The sequence below is a fragment of the Bos indicus x Bos taurus genome, chromosome 13 (genome assembly GCF_003369695.1).
Source record: "Bos indicus x Bos taurus breed Angus x Brahman F1 hybrid chromosome 13, Bos_hybrid_MaternalHap_v2.0, whole genome shotgun sequence".
Lineage (NCBI taxonomy): Eukaryota > Metazoa > Chordata > Mammalia > Artiodactyla > Bovidae > Bos > Bos indicus x Bos taurus.
In genome coordinates, this window is record NC_040088.1 from 62,029,645 (window position 1) to 62,052,860 (window position 23,216).

Below are 23,216 nucleotides of genomic sequence, written 5' to 3' on the forward strand. Positions count from 1 at the left end.
TCCTTTTTTTTTCTAATCCACAGTGCATGATCAGAAAATCATGAGGTCCCTTCTCTTCCTCTTACCCATTTTCTTAGAATTATCTCTTTACCTTCCTATTTCTAATACTGCCCTGTAACCTCTACCTGGCAGGGACTGTATGTTTTCTCTCTTTATAACACAATATTTGGCACCTAGACTACAGCTAACAAATGTTTGTTGAATGAATAAATAATTCTGAGAAATAAACTTCATCAACACCAACTTAATGGTCTATTAATTTCAATGTAATTTATAATGTAAGACACATTTATGTGGCTCTATGAGAGGGATGGAACAATTCCTGTTCATACTGATCATCATATAATTAAGCCAATTTCTTCCAGTTAATGGGCTAATCCAATTGGATAATTTGGATATACTGAGAAGTTATTACTTTTGATTATATGAGCAAACAATGTAATAGTCGTTGTATATTAAAATGGGAGCCTAGGCACTATACCCTACAGGGACACACACGGAGACATCGTATACGGGTTTGGTCCTCCAAGCCCACCCAGCTCTCTGCAGCAATTCTCTATCAGCCCCCCAACTCTGGCATTCCTGTTCCTCTGCCTGTTCCTGGCATTCCTGTTCCATACACCTTCACACACACACACACACCTGCACACACAAACTTCACATCGGCATGCACATGCCCACACATGCTCTTAGTGACTTCTTCCTGTTCTTGGTCTAACCGGGGGCCTGCCTGCCCAGTCTGCTTGAACCTGTATGGTAAATACCTGTTTTGCAAGGTTTCAAACAGAAAGGCTGTGGGTGGCTATTGCTTCTCCTTTTATTTTTTTATTTTTTGCTTCTCCTTTTAATACTGACATTTTCCACAACACATTACCTCAACCCAAAACACCACTCTCTGAAGTTAGCAGCCACAGACACAGTAGTGCAGGGGACAGAAGTTGGAAGTTTTTCCATGACTCTCAAATAGCACCGTGAGTGTATTCACCTCTTCCGCCCATGTACGTAGGGCTGGTCTAACTAAAGCACCGGAGGCCTTCTGTAGTTCTGCAGGAAAAATGCTAAATAGGAACTGCTCAGAGAACTCTGGATGTTTAAAGGTTTTTTTACTCATTTCTTATTTTGACATTTCTCATCTTCCATTCACTGATGAAACCTCAGGATAGCTGTCAGGCTCTTACACATATACTGCTTAACTTTTCTGATAAATTCACTAAGACACACGTAGCATTTTGGATCTCTTTATACACAGAACATCATAATAAATCCAACAAAGTTACCTGATCACCGAAGGGAGTTGTGTAATCTTATACAGCAGTTTATTTACCCCAGAAGCAAGTATGTTATTAATAATAAGGTCAAAGAATTCTTTTCTTCCTTCAAAGTAGATGACGCAGCAGAATTTTATTTTGTGTCTTCAGCACAAGCCAAAAAAAAGAAAACTGTTTCTGGGAGCTTCATCTCATTTTACACAACATGAGTCTGTTAAAAATAAATTATTTGAGTGTTCTTTTAATGTACATTTTATTGGAATAATGTTCTTCAGATCCAAAGCTTGCCCTAGGCTATGGCTGAGTGAGGTCGAGGATTCTGAAAACGAGCAGTGTTTTGATTCTGGGACTTGCCATGCAAGTCGGAGCCTGTTGGCGGGGCCTCTGCATGCCATCTGATGCTCACGTGGCCATCAAAAGCACTCACTGGCCTTAATTCTTCCTGCACTTGCAACAGTACCCCTGCCTGTGATTATTACTACCCCAAAGATGATGGTTTAATCTTGGACAGTCTGAAATGGATACCATGGTAGTTAATATCTTAAATTATCACTGAAAGCCTTTTCAGTTGGCTCACCATTCTGTGGAGCACTCCTTCCCTACTTCTGCCCTACTTTTTTCCCTCTTGTTTAGTTTTTCCCTTCACTTACTGCTTCCACACTTCCTTATATTAATATTTCTATGGCAATCTCACCAAACCTGCAGAGAACAGAAATGTTCAGTGCAGATAAGTAATTTTGTTCCCACATTACAGATGAAGAAATGGAGGCTCCAGGAGTTAACATTTTTGCTCATGGTCACTCAACTGGTAAATTGTGAGCCAAGGCTGTCTGGCATCAGAAGCTTCCTTTAACAACCATACAGCAATCAAATGCTGTCTTCCCAAAAGGCCTTCTCCCAACCCCTGCCAACCCCTGGACATGGTTCTTCTATGAGATTCATGCTATGTCTGTGCTTGTGTTTCCCTGTGGGTCACATTCCTTAAGAATAGAAACTAGTTTATATTTTTCCAAGATAATAAAATATGAAATTAAATTGATTGAACAAACACATCTTTCAACTGTTGGGTAGTTAGAATAGGAAACAGGAGTCCAGAATGGCGGTGGCTAAAAGACAAGGAAGAGAAAAGCCCGTGAAAATAAGAACAAAGGAAGGTCCGAGGACCAGAGTGAGGACCTCAGGTAGAACAAACAGCACTCCTGGCTAGCCCAATTTACATAGGGCAGGCCCAGGGGGAGAAAAAACATATAAAAAGAGGAGCCAAAGGGCTAGGGGTCTCTCTCTCTCTCCCCCCCACACTGGGGTGCTCTTCTCTTCACGTCTTTGAGTCGACACGCCCTCACACCTCGAGGATGGATTTTCCTGCTATTATCTAAATAAAATGAGCTATAACACGGAGCTGTAACACTGATTTGTCTGAGAGCTATAACACAGTCTGTCCTAGACCCGAGAGCTGTGACACGCCAAGGGCTTTAACGTCCGTCACTCCAAATCTTTGTTGTGACGAGACAGAACCGAGGGGAATACACTCGCCTGACACAACTAAAATTATCCCATTGGAGGAACAGCTGAACTAATATATGAAAATTGGGTGAACAGAACTTTTAAATGGATTTCAATCGTACCATGAAAATGTCATATATTTTAAGCACTCATCACACATAAACGTGTAGCATATGGCAGACCTCAACTTACATATAAGTTACTTACGTATGTGAGATAGAATGGCTAGGTTTCCAATTAATCTACAAGAGCCTATTTCACTTTTTAAAAAGGCATTGATTTATTCCTCCATTTCTTCCTTTTTTTTTATTTGATTACTTATTGAATGAGTGAATAGATAGAGGAATGAGTCAATGCATTTTAAAATTAGAAGTGAAACAGGCTTTTGTGGGTCTTTATTTAATATGTAAGTCAACCAAGTTTAAATTGAGAAGTTACTATGTGTTTGGTGCTATGTTAGCATGTAATCTTACTATTTTTGTTTTTTTTTTTTTAGATTTTTTTTTAATGGTCTGGAAAATTCCAATAAAAAAGAATTAAGCAATAAAATTAATAAGCACTGGCTATGCATCAACTATTTTCTGCTTGATGTTTGTTTGCCTCTTAATCCTGGGTACAGATTAATGGCCTAAGAAAAGCTATGATGTATCATCCATTGAAGAGTTAAGATATTCTTCTTTCTATTCTCTGGAATATATATCTAGACCCATAAGAAAAATAAAATGATAGGAATTGCAGGGAAAGTAAAAGGAAAACACCAAATTAAATGTGAAGAGAGATTAGAAAAATAAGACTCAGTTAAGAGAATTTAATTTGTAGAATGAGAAAGGGACAAAGAATTACTTAAGAAAACCAACAGGGAAAAATCTATTGCAGTTGCAACTTTGGACTCATCTGATAAATCTCACCTGATGTCTGAGCACTGAATTATTTTACCAGTCACTGAGAGAATATTTCCCAAATGAACTTATTCGAAACTTCCATTTAACAAATATTTATCGAGTACTTTCTATATTCCAAACACTATGAAAGGTGCTAAAAAAAAAAAAAAAAAACAGAAAACAAATGTGATTCCTACTCTCATGGAGTTTACAGTCTAGTGGGAGAAACAGTCCTCAATCAAGTAATTACTCAAATAACACTATAACTGAAAACTTTGATGTATTTACTAAGACTCAGAGGCAAGTAATACATCTCAAGTGAAAACTGAAATTTCCTGACTTATGCTATCAGGAAGTCTAAAAGTCAGAGGGATCAGTCGTGTCCAACTCTTTACCATAGCCCACCAGTCTCCTCAGTCCACGAAATTCTCTAGACAAGAATACCGGAGTGGGTAGCCTTTCCCTTCTCCAGAGGATCTTCCTGACCCAGCCATCAAACCTTTATCTCCTGCATTGCAGGTGGGCTTTTTACCATCTGAGCCACCAAGGAAGCCCATCAGGAAGTCTGTCTATAGATGGCTTTAGATGTATATTTTCCCAATGCAGCAACCCCCAGAATAACTTCTATAAAAAAGACTCTCTCTTCCAGAATATGCATGTAACATTTAAGCATAAACTAATAGGCCTAAAGTCCAAGATGAAAGGTTATTATGAGTATCCACCTTTGGGACATATGCTAAACTATCTGGGGAAGCACAATATAATGACAAAGACCCAAGTGAACAACACAGAGTCAGCAAGATGACCTTCCTAAATGGTGGTGACACGCTGTTTCTAAAAGACTGAACATCCCCAAATAATGAGAAGGTACTGTTACAAGAAGAAGGGGGTAAGAGACACATATCAGATGTTCACTCCATAAAATTAGTATGACATATCGGAAGGCCTTTGGAGGATGTTTCTAGAAAAGCAATAAATAGAAAGATATGGTGAAAAAATGTGCTTGTAGAATAACAAATACAAGTTGTTAAATACATGAAGGATGCTGACCAAAACTTCAGCAAGTGAATCACACTGAAAACCTTGGAAAGACTTTAACTCACATCAGTGAGGTAACTCCCATTCTGGATACAGATTGATGGCCTAGCAAAAGCTAAGATGTATGAAACATTAAGAAATCTTTTAGGATCTTGTTGAAAAAAATGTCTAATAAGTTGCCCATTGATTTGTATCTGGAACTCTTGTAAGTATATCATCTTAGAGCACATTTTCCAGTTTGCATCTTTAGCTTTGAAATACCTGGAAAGCTCTTCATGCAGATTTCATGGTTCAATCTCTAATTTCTATTTCATTCACTGTTTATCCATCTATGCTTTTTAACCATGGCATTCTCTCACGAGAAACAAATGAACCAATTTTAACATCTTACCAGACAATTCAAATTGTTGGATTACAAATCACTCAAGTATCGCTTTCTCTATTCTTCTTAGCTTACGGAGTGACTTGATCATTCTTAAAGCATCATTTGTGAATGAATTCTCAGTTCTTCACAAACATATGACAAATTCCTTTACTCTGATGTCAGTCTCTGGTTTGTCTACAGATTATAATCATGGGTATTTAAATCCAAGGTGTCATGTGAAATAAATTATGAGTGAGACTGCTGCTGCTACTGCTAAGTCGTTTCAGTCGTGTCCGACTCTATGTGACCCCATAGACGGCAGCCCACCAGGCTCCCCGTCCCTGGGATTCTCCAGGCAAGAACACTGGAGTGGGTTGCCATTTCCTTATCCAATACAGGAAAGTGAAAAGTGAAAGTGACGTCGCTCAGTCGTGTCCTACTCTTAGCGACCCCATGGACTGCAGCCCACCAGGCTCCTCCGTCCATGGGATTTTCCAGCCAAGAGTACTGGAGTGGGGTGTCATTGCCTTCTCCATATGAGTGAGAAATTCTGCCCAAAGAAATATGTAGAAATAAGCTACAAACAAAACCCTTTGTCTGAGTGGTAAATCTAAACAAATGAATTGGCTCAGACAGTAAAGAATCCGCCTGCAATGTGGGAGACCTGAGTTCGATCCCTGGGTTAGGAAGATCCCCTGGAGGAGGGCATGGCAACCCACTCCCATATTCTTGCCTGGAGAATCCCCATGGACAGAGGAGCCTGGAGTGCTGTGGTTGATGGGGTCACAAAGAGTTAGGCACGACTGAGCTACTAAGCACCCATTAATAGTACTATCATACAAAGTAGAAGACATAACAAGACCCCTCCATTCTACAAATGTTCAGTGGGGCTTCCTGTACTGGGAGCTCTTGAGGCAATGGTGATCAGTCCCAGACAGCCTCTCACCTTGGGCAGCTCACAGTCAAGTGCAAGCACAGCCTGTTACACCACTGATGATGAGTGACACCATGAGCGTGTGCGGAATACACTTTGGTGAGGGACTCATCTCAGTCTTGGAGCTGACAGAGAAACACTGAGGAATGAGTCAATGATGCTGAAAATCCAGATGAAGCTGGGACCTGAAAGACAAATAGACAGGAAGAGAAGGAAAGGATGCTTCAAAGAGAGGGAATGGCATATGTAGCTTCATGGGGAGAAAGTGTGGGAAACCTGGGAGAGCAGGAGGAAGGAAGTGATGACCTTGAACCTGAAGAAGTAAACCAGAATCAGGTAATCGAGGCCTCTGACCTCTAGGGTGAGAGCCTGAGGAAGACTTGAAGGCATTTTCAGCAGAAGGGTAACACAGATTTGCATTTCAGAAAGATCTTTCCAGCTGTGGAATGAAGAAAGGACTCCAGCAGGATGATGTTGGAGTGAAAGTGGGACACTACTGAAATGAACAAGGCTAGAAAGGATGGTGCCTGCCAGAGCTAGGATAAGGGAACTGGGGATACGGAAAGGCAGTCTCAAGTCAAACATCAGTGCTTGGTTTGTAAAAAATCAGTGTCTCATTGGTTGTGCCTATTTTACAAACCGCTCTTCTAAAAACAGCTTGACCAAAACTAAGATTGCACAAATCTGGCTTCCTGTCTAAAGCTGTTTTGCAATGTGTAGACAATGAGACTATCATCCGCAAATGATGTTGAATCACGCTTGTTTTTAAAAATATCTGAAATGAACAACAGATGTTAAAAAGATAATGAAGGCTAAATAACAAAGAAATAAAACAGCCTGCCCAGCCTGTCCATTTACTCCCTATTAAAAAACATCCAGATCAGCAGGCAGGGTTCAGAGCAATGGCCAGACATAAACTGGGCTAAGAAGGAGGTGCAATTAGGATTTTCAAATGAAGCAAATTATAAACCTTTAATTTATTGTCTTACAGTCTAAATAAAATCATAAATTTACTATCTTTAAATGGAAGCAATTTATAAAGTGTACTCTCTTTCAATGTAAATCTGCCATGGAATTGATATTAGTTAAAGAGCAAACATTAAGGAGAATCCTAAATCTAGAGGATTTTACCATTCTCATCAGAACTGATGCTTACAAAGCAGCAAATTTCACGTCTTGCTTGGAACTGCTATGCTAATCGAGATAGGTTACTAAAATGACACTGTAAAAATGTCATTTCCTGGTATTATTTGCCTGGCAGCCACCTCTCATTTGTGATAGTTCCTAAAAAGTTAGGAATTAACATTCTTTTCTTTAGTTGAATTGTTCATTTTAATCAACCTATGGTTTCCCCCTGCTATTTCCCAAGAAACAGCTAGATGCATGTTTAGTATCGTGATGTGACCAGGAAAACAGCACTAACATTCAATCTAAGGACATTGTTTCAACTAAAAAAAGGTCACTTGCCAAATAGTCACTATTAACAATTTGTCATGTACAGTGGTACCTGTTGTGGGTTTAGCTGTTGTAGAAAATAAATTACATCGTTTCCAAGTTGTTTTGAAATTGAAATCTTTACCAAATGACCCTAAGATATAAAGTGATTTCCATCAAAACTTCAATAGAGTTGTTAAAAGACTTATTAAAAGCTAAAGTAATTAAGAGTGTGGTATCTAAACAGAGATAATCATCAGGGTACCATGCACCTTTATCTTTGAAGCATTATCTTTGGAACAGACCTTTGGAAGGTCCATCAGGGTTTGTCCCAGGTTTTACCTTTTATGGTAGAACATCCACAACCCCAATAACCCATGAATTCTACCTCTAAATAGAAGTCCTACATATGAACATGAAGAGATGTATGCAAGGCTATACACAGTACCAGTGTTCAAACAGCACTGACAGGCCAGGGAAATTAAGAGGTACAAACTTGCAGTTAATAAAATGAGTAACAGGGATGAAATGTACAGTTTGGGGAATGCAGTCAATGACTGTGCCAAAGCCTTTGACTGTGTGGATCACAATAAACTGCAGAAAATTCTGAAAGAGATAGGAATACTAGACCACCTGACCTGCCTCTTGAGAAATCTGTATGCAGGTCAGGAAGCAACAGTTAGAACTGGATATGGAACAACAGACTGGTTCCAAATTGCGAAAGGAGTAAGTCAAGGCTGTATATTGTCACCCTGCTTATTTAACTTATATGCAGAGTACCTCATGAGAAATGCTGGGCTGGATGAGGCACAAGCTGGAATCAAGATTGCCAGGAGAAATATATCAATAACCTCAGATATGCAGCTGACACCACCCTTCTGGCAGAAAGTGAAGAACTAAAGGGCCTCTTGATGAAAGTAAAAGAGGATAGTGAAAAAGTTGGCTTAAAGCTCAACATTCAGAAAACGAAGATCATGGCATCCGGTCCCATCACTTCATGGCAAATAGACGGGGAAACAGCAGAAACAGCAGCTGACTTTATTTTTGGGGGCTCCAAAATCACTGCAGATGGTGACTGCAGCCATGAAATTAAAAGATGTGTACTCCTTGGAAGGAAAGTTATGACCAACCTAGACAGCATGTTAAAAAGCAGAAACATTACTTTGCCAACAAAGGTCTGTCAAAGCTATGGTTTTTCCAGTAGTCATGTACGGATGTGAGAGTTGGACTATAAAGAAAGCTGAGCACTGAAGATTTGATGCTTTTGAACTGTGGCGTTGGAGAAGACTCTTGAGAGTCCCTTGGACTGCAAGGAGATCCAACCAGGCCATTCTAAAGGAGATCAGTCCTGAGTGTTCATTGGAAGGACTGATATTGAAGTTGAATCTCCAATATTTTGGCCACCTGATGTGAAGTCCTGACTCATTGGAAAAGACTGATGCTGGAAAAGATTGAGAGCAGGAGGAGAAGGAGATGACAGAGGATGAGATGGTTGGGTGGCATCACCGACTCAATGGACATGAGTTTGAGTAAACTCCAGGAGTTGGTGATGGACAGGGAGGCCTGGCGTGCTGCAGTTCATGGGGTTGCAAAGAGTCGGACACAACTGAGCAACTGAACTGAACTGAACTTGATAACATAACATCTTTGTATAGTGACAAAGGCAGTTAAAAGGTACAAACTTCCAGTTATAATTACTGGGAATGTAATACACAACGTGATAAATGTAATTAACATTACTATACATTACATATCAAAGTTCTTAAGAGAGTAAACCTTGAATTCTCCTAACAAGGCAAAAAAATTTTTCCTTTGTCTTTTACTTTGTACCTATATGTTCATTCAACTTATTGTGGTAATCATTTCATGATGTATGGACATCAAATCATTTGCTCTCTACCTTAAACCTGGGTTCTATCCCTGGGTCAGGAAGATCCACTGGAGAAGGAAATGGCAATTCACTCTGGTATTCGTGCCTGGGAAATCCCACGGAGAGAGGAGCCTGGTGGGCAAGAGTCCATGGAGTCGCACAGAGTGGGACATGACTCAGTAGGCACACGCACCTTAAACCTACACTGTGTTATGTATCAATTGCATCTCAGTAAAACGGAAATAAAATATGCCATGCCCTCGTTCCATTTTAAGAAAAGTACTGATTTTTTATTGATGGAAGATTGGATACACCCCTTATAGAAAAATAACTGGAAGACTATATAAATCGGTTGGGGGATAAATCAACTGGGAAAGTTAGGACCAACACAATTACATGTGATACATATATACAAAATTCAGCCTCAATCAAAATTGTTTCATAACCTATAAAAATTGTACAGTTCTTGCCATATTTACAAATGTCACTACAGTGTTTTGATACAGGAAATAATATTACGTATACTTCACATTAATCTAAAGCTTTCATAAAGTCCATTTAAGTTGAATAAAATAAATAAGCATTTAGAACACTACATAAAATGTCAAAATTCAAATTATAAATCCAAACAGGTAAAAATACTATGCAAGATATACAATACCCTATGGCTGGATGGCATCACTGACTCAATGGACATGAGTCTGAGTGAACTCTGAGACTTGGCGATGGACAGGGAGGCCTGGTGTGCTGAGATTCATGGGGTTGTGAAGAGTCGGACACGACTGAGCAACTAAACTGAACTGATGATGTTATATCAACATATGAAAATAAAACATTGAGCAATACCTTTATAATGTAGCAAGAACATTTTCAAACTAAAATGTGAAATGGCTTTTTTTTTTAACCTTACAAGTCAACTTTACTTTTATAGGGCATTCAGAGTTTTCAAATAGGTGTTAAAATACTCTTTAAACTTTTGTTGCATGACAATAAACTCAATGACTCTATTCCTACTGCAAACAAACAAGAACCAAAGATGCAAATACATAGCAATATGCCTTTTAGTTCAATTCTTGTTTCTTGGAATACAGAAAATGGTAAATAATTGAAATGAAAATAGATTTGAAATATGTAAATTAGAAATTACTACTACTACTAAGTCGCTTCAGTCGTGTCCAACTCTGTGCGACCCCACAGATGGCAGCCCACCAGGCTCCACTGTCCCTGGGAGTCTCCAGGCAGGAACACTGGAGTGGGTTTCCATTTCCTTCTCCAATGCATGAAAGTAAAAAGTGAAAGTGAAGTCGCTCAGTCGTGTCCGACTCTTCGCAACCCCATGGACTGCAGCCTACCAGGCTCCTCTGTCCATGGGATTTTCCAGGCAAGAGTACTGGAGTGGGTTGCCATTGCCTTCTCCAAGGAATTAGAAATCAGTGATATAAAATTAAAAACAAGTTGACTGTCTACTAAAAGGGCTAAGTTACCCTTACAGTTACCCGTACCCTTAAAAGGAAAAAGTAATTATAGGTGTATGTTCCCAGGAAGTATATAAATACTAAAAGGTCACAATTAAACTAGCTAATATCAATCAATCATACTTCAATTAAAGTCAATAAATAAGACAGCTAACATCAGATGATATATTTGAAAGAAGTATGCATATTAGTGCCCTATAGCTAATTTTAAACATAAAACTATGGTCTAACAAAATAATTGAGTTTTTTTTTTAATCAAAAGTTCAGTACAGGATTCCTTTAAATATCAAGAACCCATAAGCATTGAAAATATGAGTTAGTATAGCAAAAATTAATTCCTGTACACTTTTTCAGGACTATTTTGCAATGTAGATTACATTGATATAATTTCTTCATAGACCCTTTTGAATGTATTGAAGGAAATGGATAACAGATGGAAAAGGGGAGGGTGCAAGCAAAAGAAGTCAGATACTGCTACATCTGCAGTAAGGTTAATAGGCTCTTTTAACCAAACAAAAATACACCAACTGAATAATCAGGTTCATTGGGTCAGTAGTAGCTGCTGTCTAAGCTGTATCTTGGAGAGAATTATGCAAATACGTATGTACTATATGTACATAGACTCAGAAAGAGCTGTACCTTAAATGCACCTACAGGACTATTTTACATCTTGAACATCATTACTATTTATGAATTTCACATTGTAAAATAATAAATTCCACCTAGCTTACTTCCCTTTCAGGGTTTAGGGAAATAAATATTTAATACAATGTCCAAATTATGATTTCAGAGAGAAAAAGTTGGGAGCTACTGCTACAAACAGATACATATAAACACAGGAGGATATTACTACTATCTAAAAATCATCACTGCATACTGCATATTCCAACTGGACCAAAGAACACATTAGCCTGATCTAAATAAACCAGGGTATACTTACCAAGCAGCAAGCTTAGAGAGAATTTATTGGCTTTATGTAGACTTCTCCTATCACTGAACACTCCAAGGAGTATGTACAAACTTGACTTTTAAACATTCTGATTCTTATGCAGTTTATCCACAGGGCAAATTCCCATCAGGTTCTCTATAGTCCTATAGCCACAGTCAGCTAAGCACCTTACCTAGAGGATCAGACCTTGAACAATACGTATTCAAGGGAAAATTTCCAATTAATGAGTGAAAAATAATAGGTGGGGGAAAGAGAGGAACTAAGTCATAAGATTCCAGAAAAGTAAAATGGAAGTCATTTTGCATCCCTGCCTTCTTGACCCTCTCTTGACAAAATCACAGGCCACTGTCTACCGTAATGCCTGAAGCAGGGAAGACAGTTGATTTTAATTTGGAGGGGAAAGGTGAGTTACTAGTGCTCAGATGTATTTGGATGGCCTCTGGAGGAAGGGATTGCAAGTCTGTGTTTCAAGGAAGGTCATACAGTTTCTGACCCTGTGTTCAGATCTACAATCCTTAACAGGCTATCCTAATTGCAAACAGGCTCCTGACAAGACCTCTAATTCTATTTAAATACCCAAATCTGTGCCATCAATCCATATCTTATCACCTTTTTAATTAAAGAGGGAAAAATAGAAACAAAGAAAAAACATGCAATGAGTTCAAAGTCTGGCTACAATACAATATAGAATATTTTCTATTCTCCTCTTTCCTTGGATAGTATTCTTTTGGCCAGGCAATACATGACACAAGAAATAGTGGGAAAAACTGTCCTAGAAGAAGCATCACTACAGTACTGTCTGTCATTCTGTAGCAACTTCCTCAGCTGAACAGAATTATAGTCTGGGGGATAGTGAGAGAAGGCCTCCTGTGTAAACCTCAGGGAAGAAGAAAGATTTCTCAGAATGGGATACTAGAGATAATCAAAGCTTCATGAAATATGTGCTCAGAATAAAGACAAAGGACTGAAATTAGATGAAAAGAAAGCAGAAAAGAAACTTTGTAATATACAACCTTATGTATTAGGGTGATTGCTTTTTATTTACTTATTTCCCCTCTCTAAAACTAATACAAGATTTTAAGTGAGAAAAGCTGGACACAGCTAAATGAAAGTAGGGAAAGACAAGCTGAAGACCTAAGTAAACTAGTACAAAAAATGCACACCAGAAGGTTCATATACTTGTTGGACTCGAGCCACAAACTGTGCTCTGAGCTTTCAAAAAACCTCGTTTTTTTAAAGTAATATTTCTGGTCACTATTCATAATGTCCAAAAGATACAAACAAACCAGTTCACAAGAACTATATCATTGTTAAGACACAATATCTTTCTTTCCCTCCCTCCCTCCCTCTCTCTTACTTGAGGAATAATTACGAGCAAAGCATTGCACCACACCACCAACCGCCTTCCCCAGAAACATTTACCATAACGAGTTTTGTGCTTAGTCGTGTCCAACTCTTTGTGACTCCACGGACTGTAGCCTGCCAAGCTCCTCTGTCCATGGAATTTTCCAGGCAAGAATACTGGAGTAAGTTGCCATTTCCTACTCCAAGCAATCTTCCTCACCAGTGATCAAACTTGCATCTCCTATGTCTCCTTCATTGGCAGGTGGATTCTTCACCACTCCACCACTTGGGAAATCCAATAATGAGTTTTAGGAGACTGTTTTTAAAGCCACCTTCAGTGTAGGTTAATGCAATGAGGCCTAAGCACAATTCAGTTCAAAAGTAATTTCAAAAAGAACTGCTGCTGCTGCTAAGTCGCTTCAGTCGTGTCCGACTCTGTGCGACCTCAGAGACGGCAGCCCACCAGGCTCCCCCACAACTGGGATTCTCCAGGCAAGAACACTGGAGTGGGTTTCCAAAAGAACTAAACTTATTTAATAGTGTTCATCTCCACTGAAAATAGAGCACCACCACTATATACACATAATATGTATACACACACATATATACATACATATATACATATATATATACATACTATGAGTATACACTGTACTTTAAGGTATTAGATTAAGTACACGAGAGAAAATATAGTCAGAACTCAGAAGTGTAGCAGAATAGTGTGAGGAACTTTTTGAAAGTTCTATTAACAGAAGGTTTAAGGCCATTATCACAGACCTTTGGATTCTCTTCTCTCATTTTAAACTATTGTTCTGAGGCCTGTTGTATATTCATTTCCATCTTACTGGTAATGGCCATGCTGAAGAGCCTGTTTTTTTGTTTTGTTTTGTTTTTTGTTTTTTAAATAAAGAAAGGTAGTTATTGGCTCATATAACTGAAAAGTCCAGGGGATATAATAGCTTCAGGCATGGTTGGATCCAGGGGCACAAACATTGTCAACAGGACTCAAGTTTCCCCATCATGTGGCTCTGCTTTCCTCTGACTAGCTTCATTCAGAGGCTGTGGTTCATGTAGTGGGAAACTGACTTAAGATTTTAAATCTCATAATCATGCTTGATCAATTCACTCATCTCTATGAACATTCTGTTTCTACAAGGGAAGATACATTTTAGGAAGCAAAAATTGAGACCAAAACTATTGAAAAGAATCCACAGTATCCACATCTTTGCATGGAAGTATCTGATTCTCGCAGACAAGAAATCTGTGGGGAGTGAATTAGTATTTTCCACTCCTAAGTTTTACTCAAGCACATTCTTCTTGATAAGAACCTCTTTCTAAAGATCAAACTTAAGAAATGCATAAATGGTCCTAATTGTAATGATTCTGAATCTCTCTGCAAACATCCATAAATTTCAAACCTTACTTCTGAACTGAAAATTCGAGATTAGTTATGTCTCATTCCAAACTTACCCAGCCTCAGGCTTCAACTTCTATCTATTCTCTAAAGAAAGAAGACTCTCACATTCCATATTTTAAAAATGATTTATATGCAATTCAGAGTCATTGATAAAAAAATATTTTTTTAAATTTTCTAATAATCTGACACATGCCCATTTTATAGAGAATATTCACTTGAATTAACCCTCTGTCATAATCTTTTGCTACAGATATGTCTATATATAGTGACAGTACATCTCAACAGAAATACTCTCATAGCAAACTCCACAAATTAGTGGTATTTCAAACTAAGTTTTTAAACTCTAATGAAAGCAGAAAATAATAGAAAAACATCCAACTAGAGAAACAACTAAATGTAAATGATTTGCTAAAAATAAACTACTTCTCTCTACAACAATATTAGAAAGTTTAAAAAAAGTGAAAATTCCTTGGGGCCCTAAATTATCATTGCTCTCTCTATAGTGGTAATGAACTTATTGTTGCATTAAATCACATTTAAGAGCACTAATGAGGCCAAAGTATAACTACATACTTTTAGACCTTTTTTCCTGATTTAAACTTTTAAATTCTTTAAGATTAATGCATCTATCTCCTTTGACATTGTTACTAAACTTTTACAATCAGTTCAGGATATAAAGATGAATGTATAACAATATGGAAATGATTTGAGACTTATAAAATTAAACATTATTCTAGGCTTATTTTTCTCTAAATATTGGTTGAGGCATACTATTTAGTATGAGCAAATACTTTTCAGATATAAGAATCAATACAACATATTCAATCTTTAAAAAAGTTCACTATACAATAACGAACTTTTAATCATAAGACAGATTTTTTTCAAATATATTCTTGGGAATTCCACAATAATGTGGTAATAATTGCCAACAGTGATGAAGAAGAGAGCATTTGGGGTTTTCCACTACTTATTATGCCACAAGAATGTATTCAAAGTATAAGTCTACATGTAGGAAGTACTATATAAATGTTAAATGAATATTTAACTTCAATGAAAATTGGAAATAAAATAAACTCTCATTATTTTAAGTCACCATTCATTTTTAAATGTCAAGTTGAAATATCAACAAATACTGCATATAGGAAAAAGAAAATATTGAGGATCAGTAATCCAAGGTTTGGGAAAGAATGGGAAGGAAATTAGCAGTTTCTTTGCCCTCTGGTGGCAACAAAGTCAACTGCAGCATTTCTAAAGTAATGCATAATAAAAATGTTTCTGTTATGAAATCAGGTTTCTCCCCCCTGTGTCAAAATGTCTGTAATAAAAATCCTGATTGCTACATGCCAAATTCCAAGACTGTTGGACTTTTTAAAAATTTCACGTTTTGAACTTCTAGCTAGTCTGTTTTACAAAGGAAACTATTTTTTCTCTTCCATTTCATTCCTATACTTTATATTTTACAGTATGCTAACTATTTAATTCCAAGATGATTTCATGAAAGTAATGGAGATTGATATCTTGGAAAGAAGCTACTTCACTTTGTAATATATCTTTAAAAAAAAACTGCCAAGAAATTTAAACTATTCCTTTTTACTTAAGCCTATAAATATATGGGCTTCTAGAGTAGTTTTCCATCAGAAATATTGGTTTACAACACCTGCAGATTTATGTTGAGCAATATATGTATTTTATAATCCCCAAAGCAAAAGCTTTTAATTATATGACCAATTTTAGAGTGGAGTGGATTTTACCCTCAATTTGAGAACTTAGTAAACATATATATATATATATATATATTGTTCTTTCCTTAGTAACATATTATTAATGAAAAAGGTTCAGGAAAAAATAAACATTTGTTGACTTTTTTTTTTTTTTTTTTACTGTAAATGCGTTATTTACTTTGAGTGCCAAAGAAGTTTTCAAATAAACAATTTAGAATGCATTCTGGCACACACACCTCTCTAATCTCCTTTGGGATATAATAAATTGCTTTCTTTAAGCATTTATTTATTTCATGAATATGCCCATGAAAATTACTGTTGCCCTTTTTAAAATAAATGTGCTGCATCCCAGACGAGTAACAGTTTTATTATTTTTTTTTACCAATGAAATGTATCAGAGAAATAAACAGAAGGTATGATGTACTGATATAAATAACACCTTGTCAGGAACAACCTATGTTCTTCTATGCACAACAAACCGACATCCAGGAAATTTGCGTTTTATTCACAGCTTTAAAAGTGGTATCTTATTGCCCACTCCCATCCCCAACACACACCCCTCTGATGATAAACTGGAGCACAGTCAGAATCCGTTTTCTCTGTAATATTTTCAGAAGGAGCAGACACAGTGTTTCGGGCTGTCTCAGGTTGGTAAAATTTCATTTAAGGATTTCCTTCTAGATTCACCTCACCTGGAATCCCCAGGTGCTCTCCCTAGCCCTCCCTCTGAGACTTGCAAGTTTGACATTTGTGGACGCCAGAATACTTTCCGAGGAATCACTTATTTCCCCTCCTCGGAATTAAAACAAAATCTTGATTATCCTAACCAGCTAGCGTTTATTTCTCAAGTGTTTTTCCCTCATTCACCTCCTCTCAAAGTCTGTGCATTTCTTCGGGGGGGGGGGGGGGGCGGGGCGAAATGGGGAGCAGATATTCGGTTCACGGTGGACAGGGTCCCGGAAGGCAGCTGGACCTTCCGCTCCGCATAACCTGGCCGGGAGAAGCCGGCGGGCCCCGGCCCAGGGCTGCATCGCAGGCTCAGCGCTCGACCCCGGGGGCGCGGTCCTGGGCTGGACGCGCACCTGGCTGGCGCAGCCGCCCGAGCAAGGGGCGCCTCCTCTGGGCTGTGCGGGGCTCCCGGGCTCCGCGCGGGGGCAGTGCCAGGCCACTCGCAGGAACCCCTGCACGTTCAGGCCTGTCCGCGAAGCCGGCCGGCGGAGGACAATGGGGCGGGTGGTTGGTCTCCAGAGGCGCGTCCACCCGACCTCTACCACCTCCTCCCCTCCCCGGTGTTCCGCCGCACCCACCCCGCCCCACTTCCAGCGCCAGCTCAGCCCCAGACAGCAAGAGCGAGCCAGAGGTTGGGACCTCCTGCGGGAGGAAGGTGCGGCCACAGGGAATTTTCTCCAGCAGAGGGGAGCGCTGCAATCCCCGGCTGCCACCACATCCGCCACAATGCACCCCCTTAGTTTATCTCGGCAGGAGGCAAGGAGGAGGGGAAGAGGAGGAGCCCGGGAAGACACGGAGCAGGATGCCAGCTCCTGGGGAGGTACCCGCGGGAAGGTTTCTTCTAACACCGAGCCCTCTCAGGACGCCTCGGGGGAAGACAGTACCATCCCCTGCTTACCGCTCAGGTGAAGCAAGTGGTAAATCCTTAAGAAAAACCCTCAGTCCCTACCACCCTACTCATCCAGCCAACCTTCTGCTCATCTGAGAGTCCCAAGTTTACTTGAAATGCAATTGCAGTAACTTTACCAAGGGCAGATAGATGGAGTGGAGGTGGGTGGAGAACTGGGTACCAGAGAGGTCTTCGACTGGGTAGGAAAGCAACAAGCGAAAGTGCATCTTACCATTGACTTGATTTCCAGGCTTTCCTTCAGCGAACTGAAGCCGGTCCATTAAAAAGTGGCAAAGTAACACAACTCCTGCAGCAGCCAGGTCGGCCCTCCGGAACCTCGCCATGCTGCCGCCGCGATCTCCCGCTCCCCGCCAGTCCTTCCCTGGCGCCCTGTGCTGCTCCGGGGTTCCCGTTGGGAATGGGGACAACGGGGCTGAATGCTGCGGACCGGTCTCGGAGGGACGCAGAGGCTTTTGTAAATTTCTCTGGGATTGCACACCCAGGAGCCGGGACGAGGAAGAAGCGGGTGCGAGCAGAGCGCAGTCCTCTCCGGACCTCCAGGTCTCCCTTCAGAACTTCCCACAACACTCGCAGTCCTCACCCCAGACACAGAACAACAACTGCGGAGACGAGAGGCCACTTGCAACTGGGGCTGGCAAACTCTCTGTTCCGCACAGGCAGCGCCACCCCAGTGCCCGCAGACGGTGACTTCCGAGCCCCAGCGATGCGCTCCACTGGGTTCAAAACAGATCTAATTCCACAGCCAGCGCGGGTGCCTCCTCCAAATCCAAGAGGGCTCAGAAGGAACTTTCCCCAGTCTTGGGATGGCCCCCTCTAAGGAGGCTTAGGTTTGCGGGAAGGGGGTTAACAGCGGGCTGGCGAAAGCCCTCCGACAAGTTTTTCTTCTTTTCTTCGCCCTACGCAGGGCGCGCGTCCTCGCCCGCAGCCGGAGGGATGAGAAGCCCCTGGGCAGGCTCAGGCTGCAGCAGTCTGAGGTCCGAAGGCAGAAAAATGTATTGGGAAAGGGGGGTGGGGAGGGGGGAAGAAACGGGGAGGAAAAAGTCAGGCTGAAACCTATTGGGATAGGGTTCCTCCTGGCGAAGGAGGAGGTGGACCCGAGCCCCGGAGTTTGGTGGCGGAGGAGGCGCCGCCGCCGCCGCCGCCGCGCTCCCCCGCGCTCCAGCTCCACACTTTGGGGAGGGAAGGCGGCTCGCAATTTGCCAGATCCGCCGCTGCACCCTCCTCCCGCCTCCTCCTTCCCTCCCCCTCGCTCCTCCCGGCGTCTCCCACCTTCCTCCCCGAAACCGGCAGCTAGCACCGACCTGTCCAATGGCTGCACTTTCCTCGGGGCTGGCAGAGGAGTCGCCGAGAGATTAAACCCCGGGAGGAAAGCAAGGGGGAGTAAGAGGGCAACTCCAGCCCGGCGTGCCCCTGGCAGCTCGGCGGCCAGGAGCTCCGGGAGAGGAGGCGAGAAAGGCGAACGAGGAGGGGAGTGCCGGACGGCACCTCGGCGCCGCTCGGGCGCCATCCCCGCACTCTGCTCGCCCCCACCGGCGGCGGGCCAGCAGCGCCCGCACCCACCTGGCCCTGGGCGGCCCTCACGCCCGTCTGCGGGGCTTCTGCGGCCCAGCAGCCGACCCGGGGGCCACTCGCCGCTGACGGGGTCTTCCTGGGCGCTAAAGGGTTAATTACAGCTCGCCATTCCTGGGAGGGCGTGTGCTGCGGAGATTGGGGGTGCGGAGAAAGCAAACCCAAGCCAGTTCGGTTACTGACCCAGCGAAGCCCTTTCGGACCCCAGACCCGCGGGGCCGGTGGAGGAAGGGAGCGCGCGGCGGCTCGGACCCGCAGTGGCGGCTTTGTTATAAAGTGTCAGCGGGAGCGAAAGCGAGAGTTTAAAGAAACAGGAGGCCCACAGAATTTCCTACGGGGGCTTTAACTGGCTTTCGCTGGCTCGTTTGTTTTTGTTTTTTCAGCTCGCGGAAGTGCTTCAGCGTTAACCCTTTCCAGACCTCTCAATAGTCTTGTTTTGAATAGTTAACTTTATTTTAATGGGGGTAAAGATTTACAAAAAAAAAAAAAGGGAAGCAGCACGTCGGTTAAAATTCTAGAACCAGACTGGGTTAGGATTCCACCTCCCCTACTGATTAGCTAAATGGCTTTGTTTTTCTTAAGTGTCTCAGTTCCCCATCCATCAAATGGGGAGAATTGTAGTTATACCCTTATAAGGTGGTTGCATTGGACTAAATGCGTTAATACGGAATAATTAAAGAGTTGAGAACAGTGCCTAGCACGAAGTACATGACTTTATGCTTCTTAAAGAGAAGAAAGGGAAGGAAGAGGAGACAAGGCGTTATAAATCAAATGGAGAAGTCGCTTTAATGTTCTAAGTGCAAACGGTCCTGTTAGTCTTTTCCGTGCTCTGAAAAATTGATGGGTGCCATCCATAACCACCTTAATTTTGTCTCAATACCCACTGGAAGTGGAGCCAGATAATTAAACTACTCTTCCAATTTGATGCCCAAAGAATGCCTCTCTGATGGTTACTTGGCTGGTGAGCAGAAGAGAAACAAAAAGTGTACCCTGTTGTCCTCAACCCCATACTCAACTTGCTATCTATTTTGCAAATGTTAAGCACACACACTTTTTAATGCTCTTTGCTCTCTCCTGAGTTTTCTTCCAACCAGTTGATTGTCCCTCTTCACCTTATTTACACAACCTGGTTCTTTTACTTCTGCCCAGGCAAGCGTTTTTAAGTTCTGGGTAACCTTACACCCAAAGCTGAGTACCTGAGATACTTATCTATTTAACATTAAGTTGAAAAAAGTAATCTTCCTATCAAATTCTGATTGTCATTTAATTAACATTGATTTTTTTTTTCTCTGTATCCCTGGTGACCTCACTACTTCATGAATCCCTGAAGAAATAAAACGTTCAGTGCAGCTCCATGTCCCATTTATACACAAAATCATGGGGACCCAGCAGGAGCCATTTCAAGAGCATCTCTTCCTTAGTCTGGAGTGTTTCCCCATCCCCTTTCACAGTAGAAAAATGGGTATTTCCTGCTTTTCAAAGAAGAAACAAGTCCCTGCCTCTCCTGGATATCATTTTCTATTTTTCCTTTATTATTATATGTGCAAATTAGCAGTGCTTATTTTTGTTTGTTGTCAGCAATGCTTTGGCCTCCTGATGGAAGCTATATACCCTAAGAGGAAATCTGATGCCAAAAATTGAAAGGGAGCCAAGTGGTAATTCAGAGTGACTCTGGAGAGGCTTCTGTGTGTTTTGTCTATCTCACTGGTGCTGTTTCATTTTACTCATATCTTATGAACAAGTACATCTTATTCTGAAGAGCAGCCCACACAGAAAATACTTAAGTATGGGAGAAGATGCAGGTAAGCAAAATTCAATCATGCATGATGATTTAGTGCTCAGAACTAAGAAAGAAGTGCACCATCATAATAAAGTTAGGCTTTGGTACATTGCCTTAAATGTCAACCAATGATTATTTGTTAAAAATTATTTTTCCTTTACATTATAGCAGGTGACAAATAACTAAGATATATGTAGGATGGTATGTTCAGGGTGAAATGGAAAGTTCATTACTCATATAAAATCCTGCTAATTAAAGGTAGTATACTTTGTGGCCTAAATGATCTAAGTCTGCCATACATATTTCACCACAGAATAATCTATTTCACTTTCAGGGAAACAAATTAAGATGTCTCGAAGGAAAAAGTTTCATCTTCCATCTCACTAGAAAGAGAAGAGTTACAGTGAGTGGGGTTTGTTTCTATTTACTGTAGTTATAAGAACTGAATTGCTGGGATTTTTTTTGTTTGTTTGTTTTTTACTCACTGGCTTAATTTTAACTAACCTTTCAAGGAACAAATGAATCAACAGTCTTCATGGAGCAGTACTTGAGTTCCTTGTCCATGACAAAAGATCTGAAATTCACTGAACACCCTCCTTTTAAGATCTTAAAACTGTGTGTGAGAATCACTCTGGCCAACAGAGAACTTTGGGCGTTCATTAGCACCTGAGGTAATGTCTATACAGATTTCAGGCCTGTTCACAGCCCCTTATTTATACTGACCTTCAGAGCCATTTCTGCACATTTCAAGTGCAATACTATCTACCTGAAGGTAATTACAATTACCCATCTCATCCCACCTCCAAATTTGTCATCTCTCCTAAACTGAAACTTGGCTAACAGGATACTCAAGAAACCATCATGCTCACTTAGAAAAGAATTGAGATGTAATACAGGCTGTGGGGTACTCACTATTTATTGTAACCTATTTTTTGTTATTTCAGGACATTATTATTGTTATTTCATGGACAGCAAGGAGATCAAACCAGTCCATCCTAAAGGAAATCAACCCTGAATATTCATCGGAAGGGCTGATGCTGAAGCTGAAGCCCCAATTCTTTGGCTACCTGATGCAAAGAGCCTACTCATTGTAAAAGACCCTGATGCTGGGAAAGATGGAAGGCAGGAGAAGAAAGGAACAACAGAGGATGAGATGGTTGGATGGCATCATCGACTCAACAGACATGAATTTGAGCAAACTCTGAGATGGTGAAGGACAGGGAAGCCTGGCATGCTGCAGTCCATGGGGTCACAGAGATTCAGACATGACTGAGTGACTGAACGACAACAACAAAAGGGAAATTACTATTAGTGGATTCCTTTTATTTAGTCCTAATCTAATATTACGACCTTTTCCTCCAGGTCTAAGGCATTTCCTCTCCCTTACCATTTGATAAAGCTAATCTTTTTATCTTTAGCATACAATTACAAGAGTCCTTTCTTCATCTTGGCTGATTTTTTTTCTCAATTCATCCAAGCCTCTCCTTCCCCCACCCTCTCCATCCCCACCATGTCTGCAAGTCTATTTTCTGTCTGTATCTCCATTGCTTCCCTACAAATAGGTTCTTCAGTTCCATCTTTCTAAATTCCATATATTTATGTTAATACACAATATTTGTTTTTCTCTTTCTGACTTACTTCACTCTGTATAATAGGCTCTAGGTTCCTCCACCTCATTAGAGCTGACTCAAATACGTTCCTTTTTATGGCTGAGTAATATTCCACTGTCAGAGAAGGCAGTGGCACCCCACTCCAGTACTCTTGCCTGGAAAATCCCATGGATGGAGGAGCCTGGTGGGCTGCAGTCCATGGGGTCGCTAAGAGTCGGACATGACTGAGCGACTTCACTTTCACTTTTCACTTTCATGCATTGGAGAAGGAAATGACAAACCACTCCAGTGTTCTTGCCTGGAGAATCCCAGGGATGGGAGAGCCTGGTGGGCTGCTGTCTATGGCAGCAGTCACTGACATGAATGAAGTGACTTAGCAATATTCCATTGTATACATAAAATATACATATATGAATATTC

The 23,216-nt window shown here is 40.9% G+C and overlaps 1 protein-coding gene and 1 long non-coding RNA gene across 4 annotated transcripts in view; one reads left to right on the plus strand and one right to left on the minus strand.

Moving 5' to 3' along the window:
* Nucleotides 1-19,009, minus strand: part of PLXDC2 (plexin domain containing 2) — a 418,172-nt gene extending 399,163 nt beyond the window's left edge. Inside the window, exon 1 of one of the 2 annotated variants that reach the window (XM_027560001.1) lies at nt 18,049-19,009. In XM_027560001.1, the coding sequence (XP_027415802.1) occupies nt 18,049-18,160 (112 nt within the window). In that variant the 5' untranslated portion in view covers nt 18,161-19,009. The remainder of the gene's footprint in view (nt 1-18,048) is intronic. The other variant, XM_027560002.1, reaches the window with a different exon arrangement.
* An 818-nt stretch (nt 19,010-19,827) lies between these two features.
* Nucleotides 19,828-22,167, plus strand: LOC113903608. 2 transcript variants are annotated; one of them, XR_003514204.1, is made up of 3 exons: nt 19,828-21,589; nt 21,699-21,857; nt 22,131-22,167. It is a non-coding gene; the product is annotated as an uncharacterized LOC113903608 (long non-coding RNA). The 2 variants fall into 2 exon arrangements; XR_003514205.1 differs by lacking the exon at nt 22,131-22,167 and having other exon boundaries at nt 19,828-21,208; nt 21,521-21,589; nt 21,699-22,124.
* The last annotated feature ends 1,049 nt before the right edge of the window (nt 22,168-23,216 follow it).